The sequence below is a fragment of the Triticum dicoccoides genome, chromosome 4A, assembly GCF_002162155.2.
Source record: "Triticum dicoccoides isolate Atlit2015 ecotype Zavitan chromosome 4A, WEW_v2.0, whole genome shotgun sequence".
Taxonomy (NCBI): domain Eukaryota; kingdom Viridiplantae; phylum Streptophyta; class Magnoliopsida; order Poales; family Poaceae; genus Triticum; species Triticum dicoccoides.
In genome coordinates, this window is record NC_041386.1 from 744,715,494 (window position 1) to 744,734,696 (window position 19,203).

Sequence of the window (19,203 nt, forward strand, 5' to 3'; positions counted from 1 at the left end):
TGGGCACACCATCCTACATATAGGGGGAAAACACGAAAATATGACCTTGGGATGAATTAGAACAAGCAAAAGGTATTACACAAAAATGTGCTGTAGAAGAAAATAAAAAAAATCAATAAAAAAGTTAAGGTCTGCATTCCCATAACAAAAGAAACAACAAAGAAAGGGCATGACACTACAGTACTGAAGGCCGCTGATAGAAATATTGGAGCAATGTGCAGCAGCCAGGATTTCTTGCTTGCCCAAAAAAAGAAAAAATTGAAGTCACTCCGTCAGCAACAGATTTGCTCATAAAAAACTAGCAGATCCTATTCTAGGCAGGCCTGGGCTTTTGCGTCAAAAACAGTCAGGGCCGGACTGCAAAGACAAAAAAAGGGGGACGGGTCGTGAGCCGAACACCAGATGGGCGCGCACACGTCGCTACGAAGCTCTCCACGATGACAAACACGAATCGCGGTGAAGCTGGATCCAACGGTTGGAAAAGTGAATGAGACCAATCTATTTCTCATTCGAATGAGTTTTAGCAAAACCGTACTTTTAATCTTCTCATCCTCGTACACAAGGTGGGCAAGGGTTGTTTTCCCCACGCCGGCCATTCCAACAATGGATGCCATTTTTAGCTGCGGCGGCACCGTTGTGGTCTCTTTTTCTTCTTCTCCTCCTCCTCCTACCAGGTATTTGATGAGGTGATCCCCCCATCTGGCCATTCCCACCAGCTCCGCCGCATCCTTGCGGACGAATGGAGCTCGAGGAGAAGGCGTTTTGCCGGGGGCGCTGGATTTGGTGTCCTTTCTTGAAAATAAGCTCGAGATGGGTTGAGCACACTTGTTTTTCTTCCACTTCCACTTGCTGCAGCACCGGGCCGACACATCATCTACTCCTGCCCTGAAACCCTGGAAGGGGCTTGCTTTGATCTTGCTCTGTATCATCAGGTGCTTGCTTCCGCGGCTGCACTCCATGGTGAGGATGAAGTCGTCGACAGCATCGTGCATACCGTTGGCGAGGTCCAGCGCTTCCTTCTTCAAGACCTTGGATTCAGCATCGAGATCCTCCCTCTCCCATACCGCCCAAAGGATGCAGTGCACCAACTTGAGCTTGGATTTGATGAAGTTGACGTCCTTGCGAGTCCGGTGCCGAAGCTTGTACCCGCTGCCCAGCAGAGCACCCAGCTTCGCTACTACGGGCCCCAAGACCCCGGTGGCTGCGGTCACGGGAGCCCCCTCCATGGCTTCTCTCTCGCTCTCGGTGTCTGTGTGTGTGCGCGCGCGAGCGGTTGGGAGCCTGCGTGGCGTCTTTGTGGTTGGAGCGTGGAGATGGACCTCTAAATGACCACTCCCTGTCGTAGAATTAACATCTCAGTAGTATGTACCGTCCTTATCAGGTTCATGTGCTGCCACCAACCCACTAGTCGGCGGCAGGAAATGTTTGCGAAGCCACCGTGCCGGGTTAGCTCCATGGGATGCCTCCGAGATTCAACAATTTAGAACCAAAAGCGAATGTTTTTCAAGTCCAAATGCAGTTGCATCTTTGCTTGTGCGCACATGCTTCCACATGCATGGCACCTATTTCCTGCCCGTCCTGAAGTGAATGTTTTTCAACAACTTTATAACCTAAAGCGAATGTTTTTCAACAACTTCGAGATGCATCTTCGTGTGAGCGCACAAGCCTTCACATGCCGCCTACTTTCCGTCGGTCCTTGTTTCGAGATTCGACAGCTTAGAACCTAAAGTGAATGTTTTTCAAGTCGAGATAAAGATGCACCTTTGCATGAGTGCACATGTGCTTTTCACATGGCACCTAATTCCCATCAGATTCCTTGGGACAATTCTTTTTTCTTTTTTATACGTCAAGCAGGCAGGGTGCTCTAGAGATCGGAAAGTCAAATTTTAATCAACGGATCAGATCTATTCTACACTCTTACCTCGCATGCGAAAAGAGGGGTAAGAGGCTTAGAAAGGAAAACTAAGCCTAAAACCACACAATGGCTTGATAATTCACACTAATAGAAAACGGGACATTAGTCCCGGTTCGTAAGGGCCTTTAGTCCCAGTTGGGCAACCGGGATTAAACAATCAGGACTAAAGGCCATCCTTTTTAGTCTCAATTATGTTACAAATCGGGACTTAAGGGGCTCCACGTGGCCGCTGTGGAGCGCTCAGGCAAGAGGACATTTAGTCCCGGTTGGTAACACCAACCGGGACTAAAGGTTGCCATGCGTCAGACGCTGCCAAGCGCTGGGATTTAGGGTTTTGGAGGGGCCATGTTTCATTTTGTGTTTTCCTTTTCTTTTTGTGTTTACCATTCAATTCTTTTTCATTTAGGGTTTTTATTTTCACTAGTAGAAAAGGGGGCAATGGTCCAGGCCGGGTCAGCCCATTAGTCCCGGTTCAATCCAGAACCAGGACCCATGGGGGCATTAGACCTGGTTCGTGAGCCCCGGGGGCCGGCCGGGCCACGTGGGCCATTGGTCCCGGTTCGTCTGGACCTTTTGGTCCCGGTTGGTGGGACGAACCGGGACCAATGGGCCTTGCTCCTGGCCCACCACCATTGGTCCCTGTTGGTGGCATGAATCGGGACCAAAGGCTGCCCTTTAGTCCCGGTTCGTGGGACGAACCGGGACCAATGAGTTGCCTATATATACCCCTCGCCCGTGAGCAGAGCACTCCCACTGCTCTGTTTTTCCTGGCCGCCGAGGGGAGAGCTTTGTGGTGCTCTAGCTCACCTCCTATGCACACGAGGTGTTCGATGGAATGCCCGAGCCACACTACTTAAGCTTTCTCCTCTCCAAGCTCGACCTCCAAGCTCCATTTTCCTCAATATTTGTCTAGGTTTAGCGGTCCGTCACGTCCCGTCCCCGTCTTCACCGCCGTCGATCGCCCGCGCCGATCTCGTCGCCGGTACCACCGTGGTGAGCCTCTTGTTCTTATCTTCTTTCTGAAAGGAAAAAAAATTCTTACTTGTATGTTTATATAGATACTTGTTTAATTTTCTTACTTTTATTATTGCATCTTATATGGTGAGATGGTTTTGGTATCCGCCCCCGTCGGCCCTCGTCCTGTCTATGATTCGGATGTGGTATATATTATCTTTTCATAACTATTGATTCATTTATTGTTTATGACAATTATACCGACCAACGTGACATAGATTTTATTTATCTAGGAGGTTGTAAAACCGGAAATTCCAACCGACCCTATTGTCGAGAGGTTAAATTTAGTTGAAGAAGAAAACAATTTGTTGAAGGAAAAAATAAGAAAAATTAAGGAGGACAAGATGATATTTGAGTTGCATGTTGCGGATGTCGTCGATGATCACAAGATCAAGATGGATGCAATGCGCTTGAAGATTATAAAGATTAGAAAATATGCCATTCATACCGAGGCTTGGTATCATTATACCGTTGGATCAGTTGTTACATTGGTTGCAATTATGATCGCATTTATTTTTGCATTGAAATGTTTTACATAGTTTCAATGTATGGTTTAATTAATTTAAATGCTCTGCAGAGATTTATGTTGTTAGATGAGAACTATGTATGTACTTTGGTTTTAATGTGATGATGAACTTCTATTAATTTGATCACTTAATTATCTATTCATGATGTTCTGTAATGATTTTTGACACACTTAATTATATATAATGCACGCAGATGAACCGACAATGGATGTACGGTTCAAGACACACCTCCGAGTACATTAAGGGTGTGCATGATTTTCTCGAAGTGGCTGAGGCAAACAAGCAGAATGGTTTTATGTGTTGTCCATGCCCTATATGTGGGAATACGAAGTCTTACTCTGACCGGAAAATCCTTCACACCCACCTGCTTTACAAGGGTTTCATGCCACACTATAATGTTTGGACGAGGTACGAAGACATAGGGATTACGATGGAAGACGGCGAAGAAGAAGAGTACGATGACAACTATGTGCCCCCTGAATACGGTGATGCTACTGAAGATCAAGAGGAACCAGACGATGTGCACGATGATGCTGCAACGGGCGAAGCTGCTGAAGATCAAGAGGAACCAGACGATGTGCCCGATGATGATGATCTCCGTCGGGTCATTGTCCATGCAAGGACGCAATGCGAAAGTCAAAAGGAGAAGGTGAAGTTCGATCGCATGTTAGAGGACCACAAAAAAGGGTTGTACCCCAATTGCGAAGATGGCAACACAAAGCTCGGTACCATACTGGAATTGCTGCAGTGGAAGGCAGAGAATGCTGTGCCTGACAAAGGATTTGAGAAGCTACTAAAAATATTGAAGAAGAAGCTTCCAAAGGATAACAAATTGCCCGACAGTACATACGTAGCAAAGAAGGTCGTATGCCCTCTAGGATTGGAGGTGCAGAAGATACATGCATGCCTAATGACTATATCCTCTACCGCGGTGCGTACAAGGATCTGAACGCATGACCGGTATGCGGTGCATTACGGTATAAGATCAGACGAGATGACCCTGGTGATGTTGATGGCGAGCCCCCCAGGAAGAGGGTTCCTGCGTAGGTGATGTGGTATGCTCCTATAATACCAGGGTTGAAACGTCTGTTCAGAAACGGAGAGCATGCCAAGTTGATGCGATGGCACAGTGAGGACCGTAAGAAAGACGGGAAGTTGAGAGCACCCGCTGACGGGTCGCAGTGGAGAAAAATCGAGAGAAAGTACTGGGATGAGTTTGCAAGTGACCCAAGGAATGTATGGTTTGCTTTAAGCACGAATGGCATTAATCCTTTCGGGGAGCAGAGCAGCAATCACAGCACCTGGCCTGTGACTCTATGTATGTATAACCTTCCTCCTTGGATGTGCATGAAGCGGAAGTTCATTATGATGCTAGTTCTCATCCAAGGCCCTAAGCAACCCAGCAACGACATTGATGTGTACCTAAGGCCATTAGTTGAAGAACTTTTACAGCTGTGGAATGGAAACGGTGTACGTACGTGGGATGAGCACAAACAGGAGGAATTTGACCTATTGGCGTTGCTGTTCGTGACCATCAACAATTGGCCCGCTCTCAGTAACCTTTCAGGACAGACAAACAAGGGATACCACGCATGCACGCACTGTTTACTTGACACCGATAGTATATACCTGGGAAGTTGCAGGAAGAATGTGTACCTGGACCATCGTCGATTTCTTCCGACCAACCATCAATGTCGAAAGAAAGGCAAGCATTTCAAAGGCGAGGCAGATCACTGGAAGAATCCCGCCATGCGTACCAGTGATCACGTACTTGCTATGGTCAATGATTTACACGTAATCTTTAGAAAGGGTCCTGGCAGACTAGCTGTTGCGAGTGACGTTGGGGGACACACACCCATGTGGAAGAAGAAATCTATATTTTGGGACCTATCCTACTGGAAAGACCTAGAGGTCCGCTCTTCGATCGACGTGATGCACGTGACGAAGAACCTTTGCGTGAACCTGCTAGGCTTCTTGGGCGTGTATGGGAAGACAAGAGATACATCTGAGGCACGGGAGGGCCTGCAACATTTGCACGAAAAAGACGGCATGCCTCCAAAGCAGTATGAAGGTCCTGCCAGCTATGCTCTTACCAAAGAAGAGAAGGAAATCTTCTTTGAATGCCTTCTTAGTATGAAGGTCCCGACTGGCTTCTCGTCGAATATAAAAGGAATAATAAATATGGCAGAGAAAAAGTTTCAGAACCTAAAGTCTCATGACTGCCACGTGATTATGACGCAACTGCTTTCGGTTGCATTGAGGGGGCTTCTACCAGAAAACGTCCGATTAGCCATTGTGAAGCTATGTGCATTCCTTAATGCAATCTCTCAGAAGGTGATTGATCCAGAAATCATACCAAGGCTAAGGAGTGATGTGGTGCAATGTCTTGTCAGTTTTGAGTTGGTGTTCCCACCATCCTTCTTCAATATCATGACACACGTCCTAGTTCATCTAGTTCACGAGATTGTCATTCTGGGCCCCGTATTTCTACACAATATGTACCCCTTTGAGAGGTTCATGGGAGGCCTAAAGAAATATGTCCGTAACCGCGCTAGGCCAGAAGGAAGCATCTCCATGGGCCATCAAACAGAGGATGTCATCGGGTTTTGTGTTGACTTCATTCCTGGCCTTAAGGAGATAGGTCTCCCTAAATCGCGGTATGAGGGTAGACTGACTGGAAAAGGCACGCTTGGAAGGGACTCAATAATATGCAGGGACGGATATTCTTGGTCTCAAGCACACTACACAGTTCTACAGAACTCTACCTTGGTGACCCCGTATGTCGATGAACACAAGAACAGTCTGCGCTCCAAACACCCGGAGCAGTGCGACGACTGGATTACATGTGAACACATCAGGACTTTCAGCAGTTAGTTGGAAACACGTCACAGAGGTGACAACACTGTTTGTGATGAGCTGTACTTGTTGTCCAGGGGACCATCTTTGACTGTATTGATTTGGAAAGGATACGAGATAATTGGGAATACATTTTACACGATTGACCAAGATCAAAAGAGCACCAACCAAAACAATGGTGTCCGCTTTGATGCAACAACCGAGAGAGGAAAGGACACATATTATGGTTATATAGTGGACATATGGGAACTTGACTACGGACATGATTTTAAGGTCCCTTTGTTTAAGTGCAAATGGGTCAATCTGTCAGGAGGCGGGGTACAGGTAGACCCACAGTACGGAATGACAACAGTGTATCTGAAAAATCTTGGGTACACTGACGAACCGTTCGTCCTAGCCAATGATGTGGCACAGGTTATCTATGTGAAGGACATGTCTACCAGACCGAGAAAAAGAAAAGATAAGGAAGCGAATACATCATACGATGAGCCAAAGCGCCACATAGTTCTTTCAGGAAAAATGGACATCGTGGGAGTGGAGGGCAAGACAGACATGTCTGAAGATTATAAAAAGTTTCATGAAATTCCTCCCTTCAAAGTCAAGGCTGACCCCAGCATCCTGATAAACGATGAAGATTATCCATGGTTACGGCGCAATAAGCAAATGACACAAGCGAAGAAAAAGTGAAGACTTTCTCCCGCAACTATTATGATGATACCATGCCAACTTTGTAACAGACGAGTATGATACCATTGTCCGTTTTGTACATGCACATGCTATGTGGGTGAATTTATGATACCATGCCAACTTTCAACTTTTCCAGAGTTCATTTGAAATGCTTTAATGTCTTATGGTTCGGCCCTCGTAATACCATTAATCCCGTTTCGCTCCTTGTCAACTATGTTCTCACCGAGAACACTCTATAGGCGCATCTATGTTCATTTTTTAGTAAAGTTAATCACAAACTTGTGATTCACACAAATTTCAAAGAATTCAAATTTTAACTGAAAACTAATGGCACTAACAGAAAGTTTATAATTTTGCTAGCCTAAAAGAAAAAGAATTAAAAATAAAGCAAAAAACAAAAAAAATTAATAATGCAGAAAACAAAATAAAAATAGCAACAATAAGTATTTTGTTGTAAGTAGAAACAAAATAAAATAAATAAAGCAACAAAAAAAAACAAAAAAACAAAAAAAGTAATAAATGAAAATATATGGGTATCCATACCCGCAAAATATATGGGTAGGGCATGGGTATGAAATTGCGCCCATGGGTAATTCAATAGATGCCCACAAAAAAGTAATAAATGAAAATAAGTCCTATGACATGTGGTGTCAACATCCAACTCCCATGGCCCATCCCTAAATCTTTTATTCCCTAAACCGGCCATAGCTCATATGCTCACACGCGCTTTCTCGCCACTCCCCCTACATCATATATGTCTCCTCAAAAAGATGAAATCATGAATTCTCGTCGTCGAAAACTCATGTCCATCTCTCGATCCAGCGATCCCCAATTCCCACAGCCGTCTCCCACTACGTCGAGATTCCATCAACCATTGCTCATACTCGCTTGATTCCTCCAAGAGGCCACCCACCGGAGGAGGCTGCGTCGGTGCTATACTACTCGCTTATCATCACTTGAATTTTAGACTCATTTCTTGAATTTTAGACGCATTGCCAGGCGCTTAGTATTGCAGATGTTCCCACCAACGGTATATGCCATTAAAACCCTATAGCACAGATCCCCACACACACATGGACGAACAAGATATAGAGAGCATTTGGACCCCTGAGCCGAAGCACCCCTCCCATAATATTAGGAACAAAGAACAAAAGGTTATTGCTTGCTAGCAGTCTTTTCTTCTTTCATATATAGTATAGTAAGCTAATGATTTTATTAAATAGTAACAATATCAAAATCTTACCTAAATTCTTATTTTTCATCATAACCTTCATTTTAGTGTCTACTTCATTTTAATTGGCATGGCCTTTTCAATCCAAATACAGCTATGGAAGTAAAGGTGTACGTGATACAACAATGCGTTTTGTTATATAAAAAATCATGGTAAACTTTTATTTTCCATACAATATTTTTAAGCACAAGTCCAGAGCTTTTAAACGGACAGTCTCGGGCCATCTTGCCCAAAGAAAATTTATATACATATGTTCAATTTAAGTTGTCAAACTGGAAAAGAAAACGTTACAATTAAGGAGACTAAAGAATGGGGAAACACCCAGGAAAATCGTAGTAGAGTCTATCAAAGTACAATATACTCAAACTACATTACGGGAGGTATAACATAGGAATGTATCAAACTACATTGTGGCGGCCTTAACCCTAGGAGTTGGGTGAGGTCGGGGTGGCAGCGCCTCTTTTTTTCCTTTTCTCGATTCATCCACTCAAGGGAAGAAACTGGGAAAAGGCGGTATGCCACTCGTTGGCATGGTCAGTACTTTGTCCCGATAGGTTGCTGCAAATTTTGCATCGAGGAGAGTATGCTGCTTTTTGGAATACTGCGGTCAAAAGTACATCCTTTTCGTTGGCCTAGGGCATGTACAACTATTCTATATTAGCAGTGTCACATATGATGAATGTTGACGTGGAGAAGAGAGAAAACAGAATAAAAGGCTTGCTTTTCTAAATTAAGGCACAAGAGCAACTCTAGCAGACCCCGCAAAATCTCGACCCACAAAACGCGTTTGTAGTTTGACGAAGATCTTGTTTGCGGGTCGAGAACGAGCGCGGCCGAGCAAAAACCGTAGATGAAACTACATAATTTGAAGAAAAAAACAACAGTTTCACGGGAAAATTGCACCTCGTGGACGCGAGTAGTTCATCACTTACTACATATATTTACATGATCAAACACTACAAACACTAGTTCATACTACATACTACATCAGTATTAGTACTAGAGGGGTGGGGATCTCACGGCAGCGAGCTCGAGGCCTTGGACGACGCCGTGGAGGAGCTCAATCCTCCTCGCCGGAGCTGCCGAGGTTGATGTACTTCGCCCTCTGCCCCTCGTGGATGCGCCGCCACTCGTTGTGCTTCTCCTTGGCCGCGACCACTTGCCGGAACTCGAGCTCTTCGAGCTCCTCGTGGTGGCGCCGGCGTTCCGCCTCCTCTTGGACGCTCCGCTCGGCAATGGCGGCCGCAACCGCGTCGACATCGGCGACGAAGTCCTCCAGCTCGACGACTCCGCGGCGGCCGAGCTCCTCGGGCTCCTCCTTGACAGGGACGAACTCAAAGTCCTTCGGCTCCTCCGGCTCCTCCGACAACTCACTCTTCACGGGGAGGAGGCCCGCACCGGAAGAGGAGGAGCTCCCGGTGTAGGAATACCTTGCCGCGGAGGAGAAGGACGTAGCAGAGGACGGGGTACGGCCGTGTCGACGGTCGTACTCGTCCGTCTCGCGGACGCGGAAGCTCGGCGGCGGAGAGAGGCCGCGGTTGGTCCACTTTCTCACCCCGCGCTTCCTCGCGCCGTCCGACCGGACGCGCCGCTCGCGCTCGGGGTCGCTGCCGGAGCCGCGTCCGGAGCTCCACATGCAGCCCCACATGGCGGCTGGAGGCGGAAGGGGGTCGCCGGCGGCGAGAAATGTGGAGAGGGGGTGGGGAATTGCGTAGCTTGGCGGCGGCGGGGGATAGGGTTTGGACCCGCAAACGCACTGCGAACCCGTAGATACAGTGGTCGGGGCGTGCGGTTTGCGGGCCGCATCAAATTTTTTTACAAGCCGAGCGAGTATACGGGCTCTGTTCTGGCCGGAAAATTGGGCCGAGCCCGCATACTCGCCGGAATTTTACGGGTTCGCGGCTTTCGCGGGGTCTGCTAGAGATGCTCTAAGCTCTTAGCATGATATCTCTCAGCACATATTTTAGGATATTTGGTAACTCGAGATTAGTCTAAGATATAACTCATTGTACACCATTTTTTTATTGCCAACTCTAGATTGTACATGCCCTTAGTAGCTTCTTTACAGCTGACTTGGCTCAAAAGGTTGAACAAACACACAATTCATTAAATTTTTGACATATAAAGTCAACCATGCAAGTAAACTATCTAAAAAATATTTATTATTATTATATTCATTTCATATTGAATTTTTTTAGGAAAATTAAAATCATTCTTAAAAAAATTAATCTACATATTGGAGAAATTCGTCTGCTATAACATGGAATTTTCTAGAAAGATATGTTTTTCACTATAAAAGAAAAACCTATTATTTAAAATATTTATTTTGATTAAAAAATTAAAGAGTGAAAATGAAATATGTTTTAAATCGTTAAAACAATTTCCCCAAATGGAAAATATACCAAGAATGACCAACTATGGCTTTGATGAGCATCATTATGGTCCTCAATGATTACTCCCTCCGTTCCTAAATATATGTCTTTTGAGAGATTCCACTACAAACTACATACGGATGCATATAGACATATCTTAGGGTGTAGATCACTGGATGTGCTCTGTATGTAGTCCATAGTGGAATCTCTAAAAAGACTTATATTTAGGATCAGAGGGAGTAGATGTTTTGCTTTTATGTGAAATGTTCTAGCACATCTATTTTTTTTCATTTTTAGTATAGAAACATATTATTACTACCAAAGTTTTTGTTATCCCTAAAATAAAACAAATCAATCCATGATAATTCATCACGCAAATGCAAGGGTGACATCATAATATTTTCCTAAATAATGTTACACCCTCTTGCACATATTGACTTTAATACTATTTGGAACCATTATGATGAAGCACAACCTCTTATATTTATTTAATATAAGTCTGTATGAACTCATCAAATATATGTACTTTATAAAATTACTCTTCATTACAAAGTTTCATATTAAACATTTGGTATGATGCACTATTTGGTTATGAAAATTAAACATAACATAAGTGGTATTGTTATTTTAAAATATATGATAACTGCTTCGACTTCTTTTGTTTTTTGTGAATAACTACTACTCTACTAGTCAAGCATATATGATCGACGTACATAAAAACATGCAATGCAACTTATTACCTTGAATGTGAATCATAGCTGCCATATTGCAAACCGCAAAGGATGAATGGAATTTTTTTGCTTCGTCAACTAAACTGATTGATGGATTAGCATGTATTCAAAGGGAACATTGCATTTTAGAAACACTATAGGAACTTTTAACTCGCCATATAACGTATGCATAAAGGAACTAACAAAAATCTGGTATATGGTATGATCAGGAATGTTAGATGTCCAATATCTGGTTGTTTGGAAGCACATAATCAAAATACCGGAAACGGATTAGTCGTTTTCTAAATAAATAGAGTAGAGAAGAAAACAGAAGTAAGAAAACAAATACTTAAAGCAGTACATAATTGGAAGTGTGTGGCAAAATCATCGAGATGTATAGATCTCATGGTGTCACGATGCATGTGACTGCACCAAATCTACCCATGGAACACACAAAATTATACGCCGAACTCTGGTTACATCAAATCTATGCATCTCAATGATTAGAAGTTAAGAACAAAAAAGGCCGCACTTGAATATTTGATGATGAAGTTCAAGTGTTCAACACAGAAGAGCATACCTAACGTCATGTTGCCATGGCTCACCAAAAAAGAAAAGTGAACTAAAAAACATAGTGTAGTCCCAACAACCTAGCTAAGGGCTCCTCTCCGTGGCCGAGGTCCGCACCGCTGCGCTATGGCCGTTGGATGCTCGCTGGGCTAGGGACCATGGCCTAGCCTGAGGGCCCTTCCTCGCCTGGTTCCCCTCGTAGCTCCGGTATATGAAAAAAAAGCTGGGAAATGCCTTTAAGTGCATAATGTCCACAATTTCCGCAGCATTATAAGCAAGCTTTAGCTATTGTTGAAACTAGATGACTCGCTGCGCCAAATGGCGCAAAGACCCACTAACACCATGTGTGCTTTGAAAAGAAATCCATTATTAGTAGGTTTAGTTTTGCACAAGCACGTATGGTAATAATTCTAACCCAATTTATATAAAAAAAACATAGCCTTGTTGTTTACGAACAAAAGCACTTGCACCAAATAACTTAAGAGTCCATTTAAAACCGCGAGTGCTTTAAGAATATTTGCATGTCTTTGTAAAATTAGGTTCTAGCAACCACTCAGGTTACTAATTCAAACCCTTTTAACAAAAAATTAAGGAGGAATTCTCTTTGAAACCATCATACACATTCTCAAAATAAGACAACACATCAGCACATAGTGGAAACCAATATGACATGTTGAATTCTTCGTTGATGTTGTACCAAAAGATAGCTTTCTGTAACAGGTTTTCCCGCTTCCTCTTTTGGCTCTCTTAAGTAGCTCAACAAAGCACATCTAAGAATCCACCATATTGGGCTCACGAAGGCTTAGCTGGGTTAAGGCACGATTAGAGGAGAATATCAAGAGGCCATAATACATAACAACTCGTCTTTCTCTTTCTTCTTCTCCTTTCTCGGTAGCTCGGCTCAGTGAAGCAGCGAACTTGTTTGATCTCCATAACTGTAGTTGAAGGTTATGTCTCCATTATCAAAAGGCGAAAATAAATAGAATATTTAGTGTATTTTTTTTCGGGAAAACGCAAAAGCTTTGCGTTTCATTGTATTGAAAAGAGAGAGTGTTTTATGTTACAGCCCTCCTAGGAGGCGAATTACAGTCTGGGGACATGAGCTAATGCACATCGCAGGCTCGAAGTCCAGCAGCGCCTGCCACAGCCCAAAGTTTAGCCTCCTCCTTGATGCCGTGAACTAGCGTTCGGATGGATGGGCGCGCGTCATTGAAGATGCAGTCGTTGCGGTGCTTCCAGATCATCCAGGATGTAAGAAGTGTCGCGGTTGCCAGCCCTTTGCGCATCGCCTTGGGCGTGACTTGTCGGGCATCATGCCACCAATCAAAGAGGGTAGCCTCATTGTCCGGGGGCCTGCATGTCATGCGCAGCCAGGAGAGGATCTGAAACCAGACGTGCCGCGAGAAGGGGCATCCAAGGAGGAGATGGCGCAATGTTTCAGGCTCCTGGCTGCAAAGGGGGCAACTGTTGTGGTGCTGCAGTCCATGCCGGGCGAGGCGGTCCGCCGTCCAGCATCAATCCAAGCTGACGAGCCAGAGGAAGAATTTCACTCTGGGGGGTGCCCAACTCTTCCATGCGAGCTTCCAGTTGCCGCAGGTCGTCGAACCATGGAAGGAAGCGATGTAGGCAGATTTGGCGGTGTAGATGCCCGACGCAGTCCACTTCCACACGAGCTGGTCTGGTGCGTCTAAGAGCGTTGTGCTCTCAATCAGGCGCCAGAGTAAGATGTACTTGCCAATTTCGTGAATGCCCACAACTCCATGGATGTCCCGCGGCCAGAGGTGTCCCGGCAAGCCATCGGCTACCGTTGTAGTTTTCCTTCTCCTTTTGGGAATGCATGAGTGCAGAAGCGGCGCGATTTCACGGACAGAGCGTCCTTCGATCCATCTATCCTACCAGAACTTTGTGATCTGACCGTTGCCAAGGACGGTGTAGGTGCTGGCGAAGAAGAAGGCACACTCCTCAGCGGAAAACTGCAGGTCCAAGCCACTCCAAGCGCGACGATCAACGGTGCGGCTGAACCAGAGCCACCGGACACGAAGCGATAGGCCCGTGCGCTCCAAGTCGTGGACTCCCAGCCCACCCAAGGATAGTGGGCGGGCGACACGGCGCCAGTTGACATGGCAGTGTCCTCCATTGGATTCGGCGCGGCCAGCCCAGAGGAAGCCACGTTGGATTTTTTCGAGCAGCTTGAGAGTCTTCTTTGGAGGGGCAAGCACAAGCAGCTGGTGGAGCAGAATCGCGCCTAGGACCGATTTCACTAGGGCGAGGCGGCCGACTCGGTTCATCAGCCATGCCTTCTAAGAGGGAAGGCTCCTGGCTACCTTGTCGACGAGGGGCAACAGCTGGGCGGCAGTAGGTCGTCGGATGGTAAGGGGGATGCCCAGGTAGGTAAGGGGGAACTCGACGATTGGGCAGCCCAGGAGCTGGATGGCGGGAGCAGCCTCGTCGGCCTCACAGCGAATGAGTGTGGCTGCGCTCTTGGCGTAGTTTACATGCAGTCCAGAGGCCCGGCTGAACAGTTGCAGGATGGCCTTGACAGCTTCAATGTCCTCAAAGTGGGGATGGAAGAATAGGACAACGTCATCCGCATACAGCGAGACTGGCGGGATGGACCTTGTAGGATGCAATCTACGCAGGACTCCCATGTCCGCAGCTCGCTTGAAAAGGCGCCCAAGAGTGTCCACGGCGAGGACGAACAGCTGAGGTGAGACGGGGTCGCCTTGGCGTAGGCCCTGGCAATGCCAAATTGGTGGGCCAGGGCTTTCGTTGAGCAGCACCTTCGTGCTAGCGGAAGACAGCAAGATCGCGAGCCACTCCAAGAATCTGTCTCCGAAGCCATACTGTCGCAGCACCTCGAAGAGAAATGGCCATGAAAGTGAGTCGAACACGCAAGCAAGGTCAAGCTTGACGAGGATGCGCGGCGCCCCGAGCTGGTGCAGCAGGCGTGCGGACTGCCGAACAAGGACGAAATTGTCGTGCAGACTGCGGCCGGAGATGAAGGTGTTCTGGTTGTTGTTGACGAGCGAGTCAAGCTTTGGCGCGAGGCAGAGCGACAACACCTTGGCGAAGATCTTGGCCACCAAGTGAATAAGGTTGATCGGCCTGTAGTCTCGCAGGCCGAGCGCATCGGCGTGCTTTGGCAGCAGCGATAGGAGGGCTTCGTTGAGGCGTGAGAATCCGCGGCCGTGCAAGTCGTAGAGCTGCTGAAAGACGGCGGCGAAGTCATCCTTGACGATGGGCCAGCAGGCGCGGAGGAACTCGGCGGTGAAGTCGTCCGGCCCCGGGGCCTTGCGCGCCGGCAGCCGCTTGACGGCATTCCAAATTTCCTCGTTGGTGAAGGGCGCATCGAGCTCAAGAAGGTCGTCAGCGGGCTCAATGAGCTGCGCGAGGTTGAGCGTGCACTCGCGATGGGTAGTGGTGACCGAAGTGCGCGAAAGTGGCCGCGGCCATGTTGTCATGGCCGGTTAGGACCTGTTCGTCCCCGGCCAGGCTATGGATCCTGTTCTTCTGGCGACGATAGGAGCACTGGTGGTGGAAGAAGGAGGTATTTGTATCCCCGTCCTGGAGGGAGGCAATACGCGCTCGCTACCGTGCGATGATGCGCTCAAGCGATGCCAGCCCCATGTAGGAGGTTTTGATTTGACGACGAAGCCAATCCTCGTGCGCCGAGAGAGGCCGGCTCTCCTGCGCGGCATCGAAGCGGTGCAGCAGCTCGCGGGAGAGGGCCATCTTGTAGCGCACGTTGCCAACAGTGCGAGCGTTCCAACTGGTCAGCTTACATGCAGTGGCTTGCATGCGTAGCCTGAGTCACTCGAATGGGTCAGTAGAGCCGACGGAGTGCCAAGCCGCTGCAACTACCTCCTGGAATCCCGGCAACCGAACCCAATAATCCTCGAAGTGTAAGCGGCGGTGACCGGGCGGGATTGGGGAGCAGTCCAGGAGGAGGGGGCTGTGGTCCGACACGACGGAGGCCAGGCAACGAAGGTGGCACTCGCTGTGCCGCTCCTCCCAGTCCACCGTGCACAATACTTTGTCCAGGTGCACCAGCGTTGGGGCTGATCGCTTGTTGGACCATGTGTATCGGCGGCCGCTGAGGTACACCTCCTTGAGCACCAGGTCGTTGAGGAGACAACGAAACCAGCCCATCATGCGCCTGTCCACGTTCCCATTGTTCTTGTCCTCGTCCCGGTATATGAGATTGAAGTCGCCACAGAGCATCCACGGGCCCGGGCAAACAACGCGCAGATCGCGAAGCTCCTGGAGAAAGGCAATCTTTGTCGGCGTCGGATTGGGGTCCATAGACAACTGTGATCCACCATGGCTCGTGCTGGCTCGAGGGGGTGGCCACCTTGGCGGGGGTGGCCACCTTGGCGGACAGCGTGTTGGCAGTGAGCTCGGAGTTGGTGATTGTCACCTCCATGCTTTTTCATGCCAGCAATATGCCTCCGCAAGTTCCTATCGCCGGCAGGTATGCGTACTCGTCAAACTCAGAACCGAGAGGCCTCAAGGACAACCGACGAGCAAATCAAAGCCATTTTCGTTTCTTGAAGACAGACAATGGTGGCGCCACTAGATATGATCAGCGAGCGGACAGTGGTGTGTCGAGCGGGTGCGTTGAGGCCTCGCACGTTCCATATCGCAATCTTGAGGTCGTGATCCATGAGCACGAGGTCGACGAGGGGCTGAGCACAAGGCTAGACCGCGATCACGCCCCCAGCGGGCGTCGCAGTGGCGTGCGCGGGTGCCGGGTCGACGGGGAGTTCACGATCAACCAATGCCGCGATGGCAGAGAGCACGACAAGTGGGATCGGCGCTGCGAACACGTCGTCATAGGCCTTCATCTCTGCGGCGGTGATCTTCTGGTTGGTGCCAATGATCCCAAGGGTGCGCAGCACCTGGACTTGTGCCCGGCGCTCGGCCGTGGGTGGCGCAGTGGCTGGATTCGACACCGCTGATGCAGATGAAGTGTAGTTGCAATGATTAAAATTTGGCATGAAGTTTCTCCGGCGCGACAGGCGCAATCTGCAGAGCGTGGTCAGACAACAGGTAGTTATTCATCTCATCAGTTACAATCTTCGCCTCCTGATATAACAGGAACATGCTAGGCATTTATAAGCACTAAACAGACAACAAACATACTGTGTGCCCTTATATATCCCAATGCACGTACTTACCTTAGGGTTCCCGAACTCGATGGATCCATAATGCTTAAACTTTCCTGTCTACATAAATATCACCAAACAGCAGTTTGCAGAAAACACACACAAATCACCAAAAATCTTGTAATACAGTATAGGATACCTTATGGTTCCGGGCAATCCTGACCCTCTTCTTAACAACCCCAAGCTGCTGAAAGAAACCTGCAAAATCATCCAAACAAACAAAGATTATATTAGACCAGACCCTTTGCATCAGCTCCTCGTAGAAGTCTTGGGGGATGTGGTCGATATACAGGACAATGGTCGTGTTCTCTGGCTCCTCCAGTTGCTTCTTCTCCCGGATCCTTTGTTCTTTCTCCTCCAGCGGCTGCACCAATCACAACACAACATCAGGGACAAGAACAAAATCCATGTGTGTGTTTTTCTGTTGGGTTTGATTTGGGTTCCAGGGAAAGCATGCGCACGCAAGGAAGTCCTCCTTAGTGTCTTGGGAGAGCACCCGCCTCTGTGTCCTCTAGAAAAGGCGGGAAAATAGAAGTAAGCGCTTCTTTATCAGAAATAATTTATAAGAAAATAAATAAATCAAGGTAACAAATTTATAAATGAAGCCAACATCTTCTTCATTAGAAAGAATTTATAAGAAATTAATGAAATCAAGACAAATGGATGTGTTCGAATCAGAAATATAACTGCATAATAGGAAGGAAAACATAACATTTAGCTCAATGGACTATAACTGAAAAAGGACTAATGCAGTATGAACAAAAAAGAAAAGCACGATGCAAATGCCTAATATAGTCAAGAAACGACATTTTGGACATTTGCCCTTTGCTAATAGAGATTCCTTCAAGACTAAATTTTGCCCAAAGTAAGCCTACAAAATGAGATAAATGGGAGCAGCCAACTATTCATTCTTTACTGTTGGGGGGTAGTAAGAGTATAATACGTTGAAAGGGATGATTATCATTCGTGTATTCTCATGGATCACTTGACCAAAATGTCAGCATGGTTGTCTTTTAATGGTGGGTGACTGAATCAGCAAACATTGAAACTAAGCATACCCTGCATTTCTGAAGTACAGAACACCACACACGGTCTATGTTTCAGGACAAGTCCGTACTGTATTTAGGAGATTAAAAATTGAGATTTTCAATCTAGGACCATTTATATTTATGCATAGCATCTACCATTCTTTTTGGAGCTTTGTATACTAAATAATAAGATGGATTATTTTGGGTTTATAGCTACCACAGTTTTGCATAATAACAGGGTGCTTTTACACATATGCATAAACTAATCAGTCATTCTCATCCTATAATAGAGATACTATTCTTTAGACAAACTCTTATTTTTCTACTGATTTATAATAGGGACGTGCTACTAGTTAGTTGCACCCATGTTTACTGCTGAGACTACGAACTCCAGTTTATGTGGGTGTACTTTATGCACATATAAAAGGTGTATAAAGCATGAACCCGGCTAGAAAATACAAGGGATTATTTGAATAGATGCTGCTGCAGTACACCTGTTTTTCGAACTGAAACTAAGCCTACCACTTCCTTCTCTCATATTTTAGTTCATTTCTAAACTCTGCATTCTACTCATAAAAGCATGTCACATGTAGGTCACATGTAATATCTGCTATAACCCAGATTATTGCTACCTTACTAAGCTCTTAACTATTATCAGTTTATATTGGAAATAAAGTGCCCTAATGAATCCCTCAATATGAAATTGCAAACTGCAGTGTATGTGTGTGCTGCTATACTTACACGCATGCTATTTAGCATGTAAACCTGACAAGATAAATGCAAAAGATACACAATAGAACTCTTGCTCCACAACCTTATTTCTACTGTGGTTGCAGACTTTGGAGTCTCACTTTGCTGAAACTTTTGTATATAGTCTGCAAATCAGAGAATACAAAGGCCTCATTGGCCACTTAAGATGAAACTGCATTGCTAGTGGATACATCTAATACTATACCGGAATCTGTATTATTTCTTAAATATTAACACATGTAGAATAATAATCTAGCTAAGACTATGCTTACTCATGTAGAACACTTGACCGAGGTTACACTTCCTCTTCCTTACTAAGGGTTTGTTCTTGACTAAAGTTGGATGTTGAATCCATTTTATATGTAAAAAAAAGAGACA

General features: G+C 46.4%; 1 protein-coding gene across 1 annotated transcript; it reads right to left on the reverse strand.

Annotated features, from left to right (window-relative positions):
* Positions 1-257: 257 nt before the first annotated feature.
* On the reverse strand, positions 258-1,298 carry LOC119288383 (disease resistance protein PIK5-NP-like). Its single transcript, XM_037568015.1, has one exon. The coding sequence runs from the start codon at positions 1,224-1,226 to the stop codon at positions 309-311; it is 918 nt and encodes a 305-aa protein (XP_037423912.1). The 5' UTR covers positions 1,227-1,298; the 3' UTR covers positions 258-308.
* Between the last annotated feature and the right edge of the window lie 17,905 nt (positions 1,299-19,203).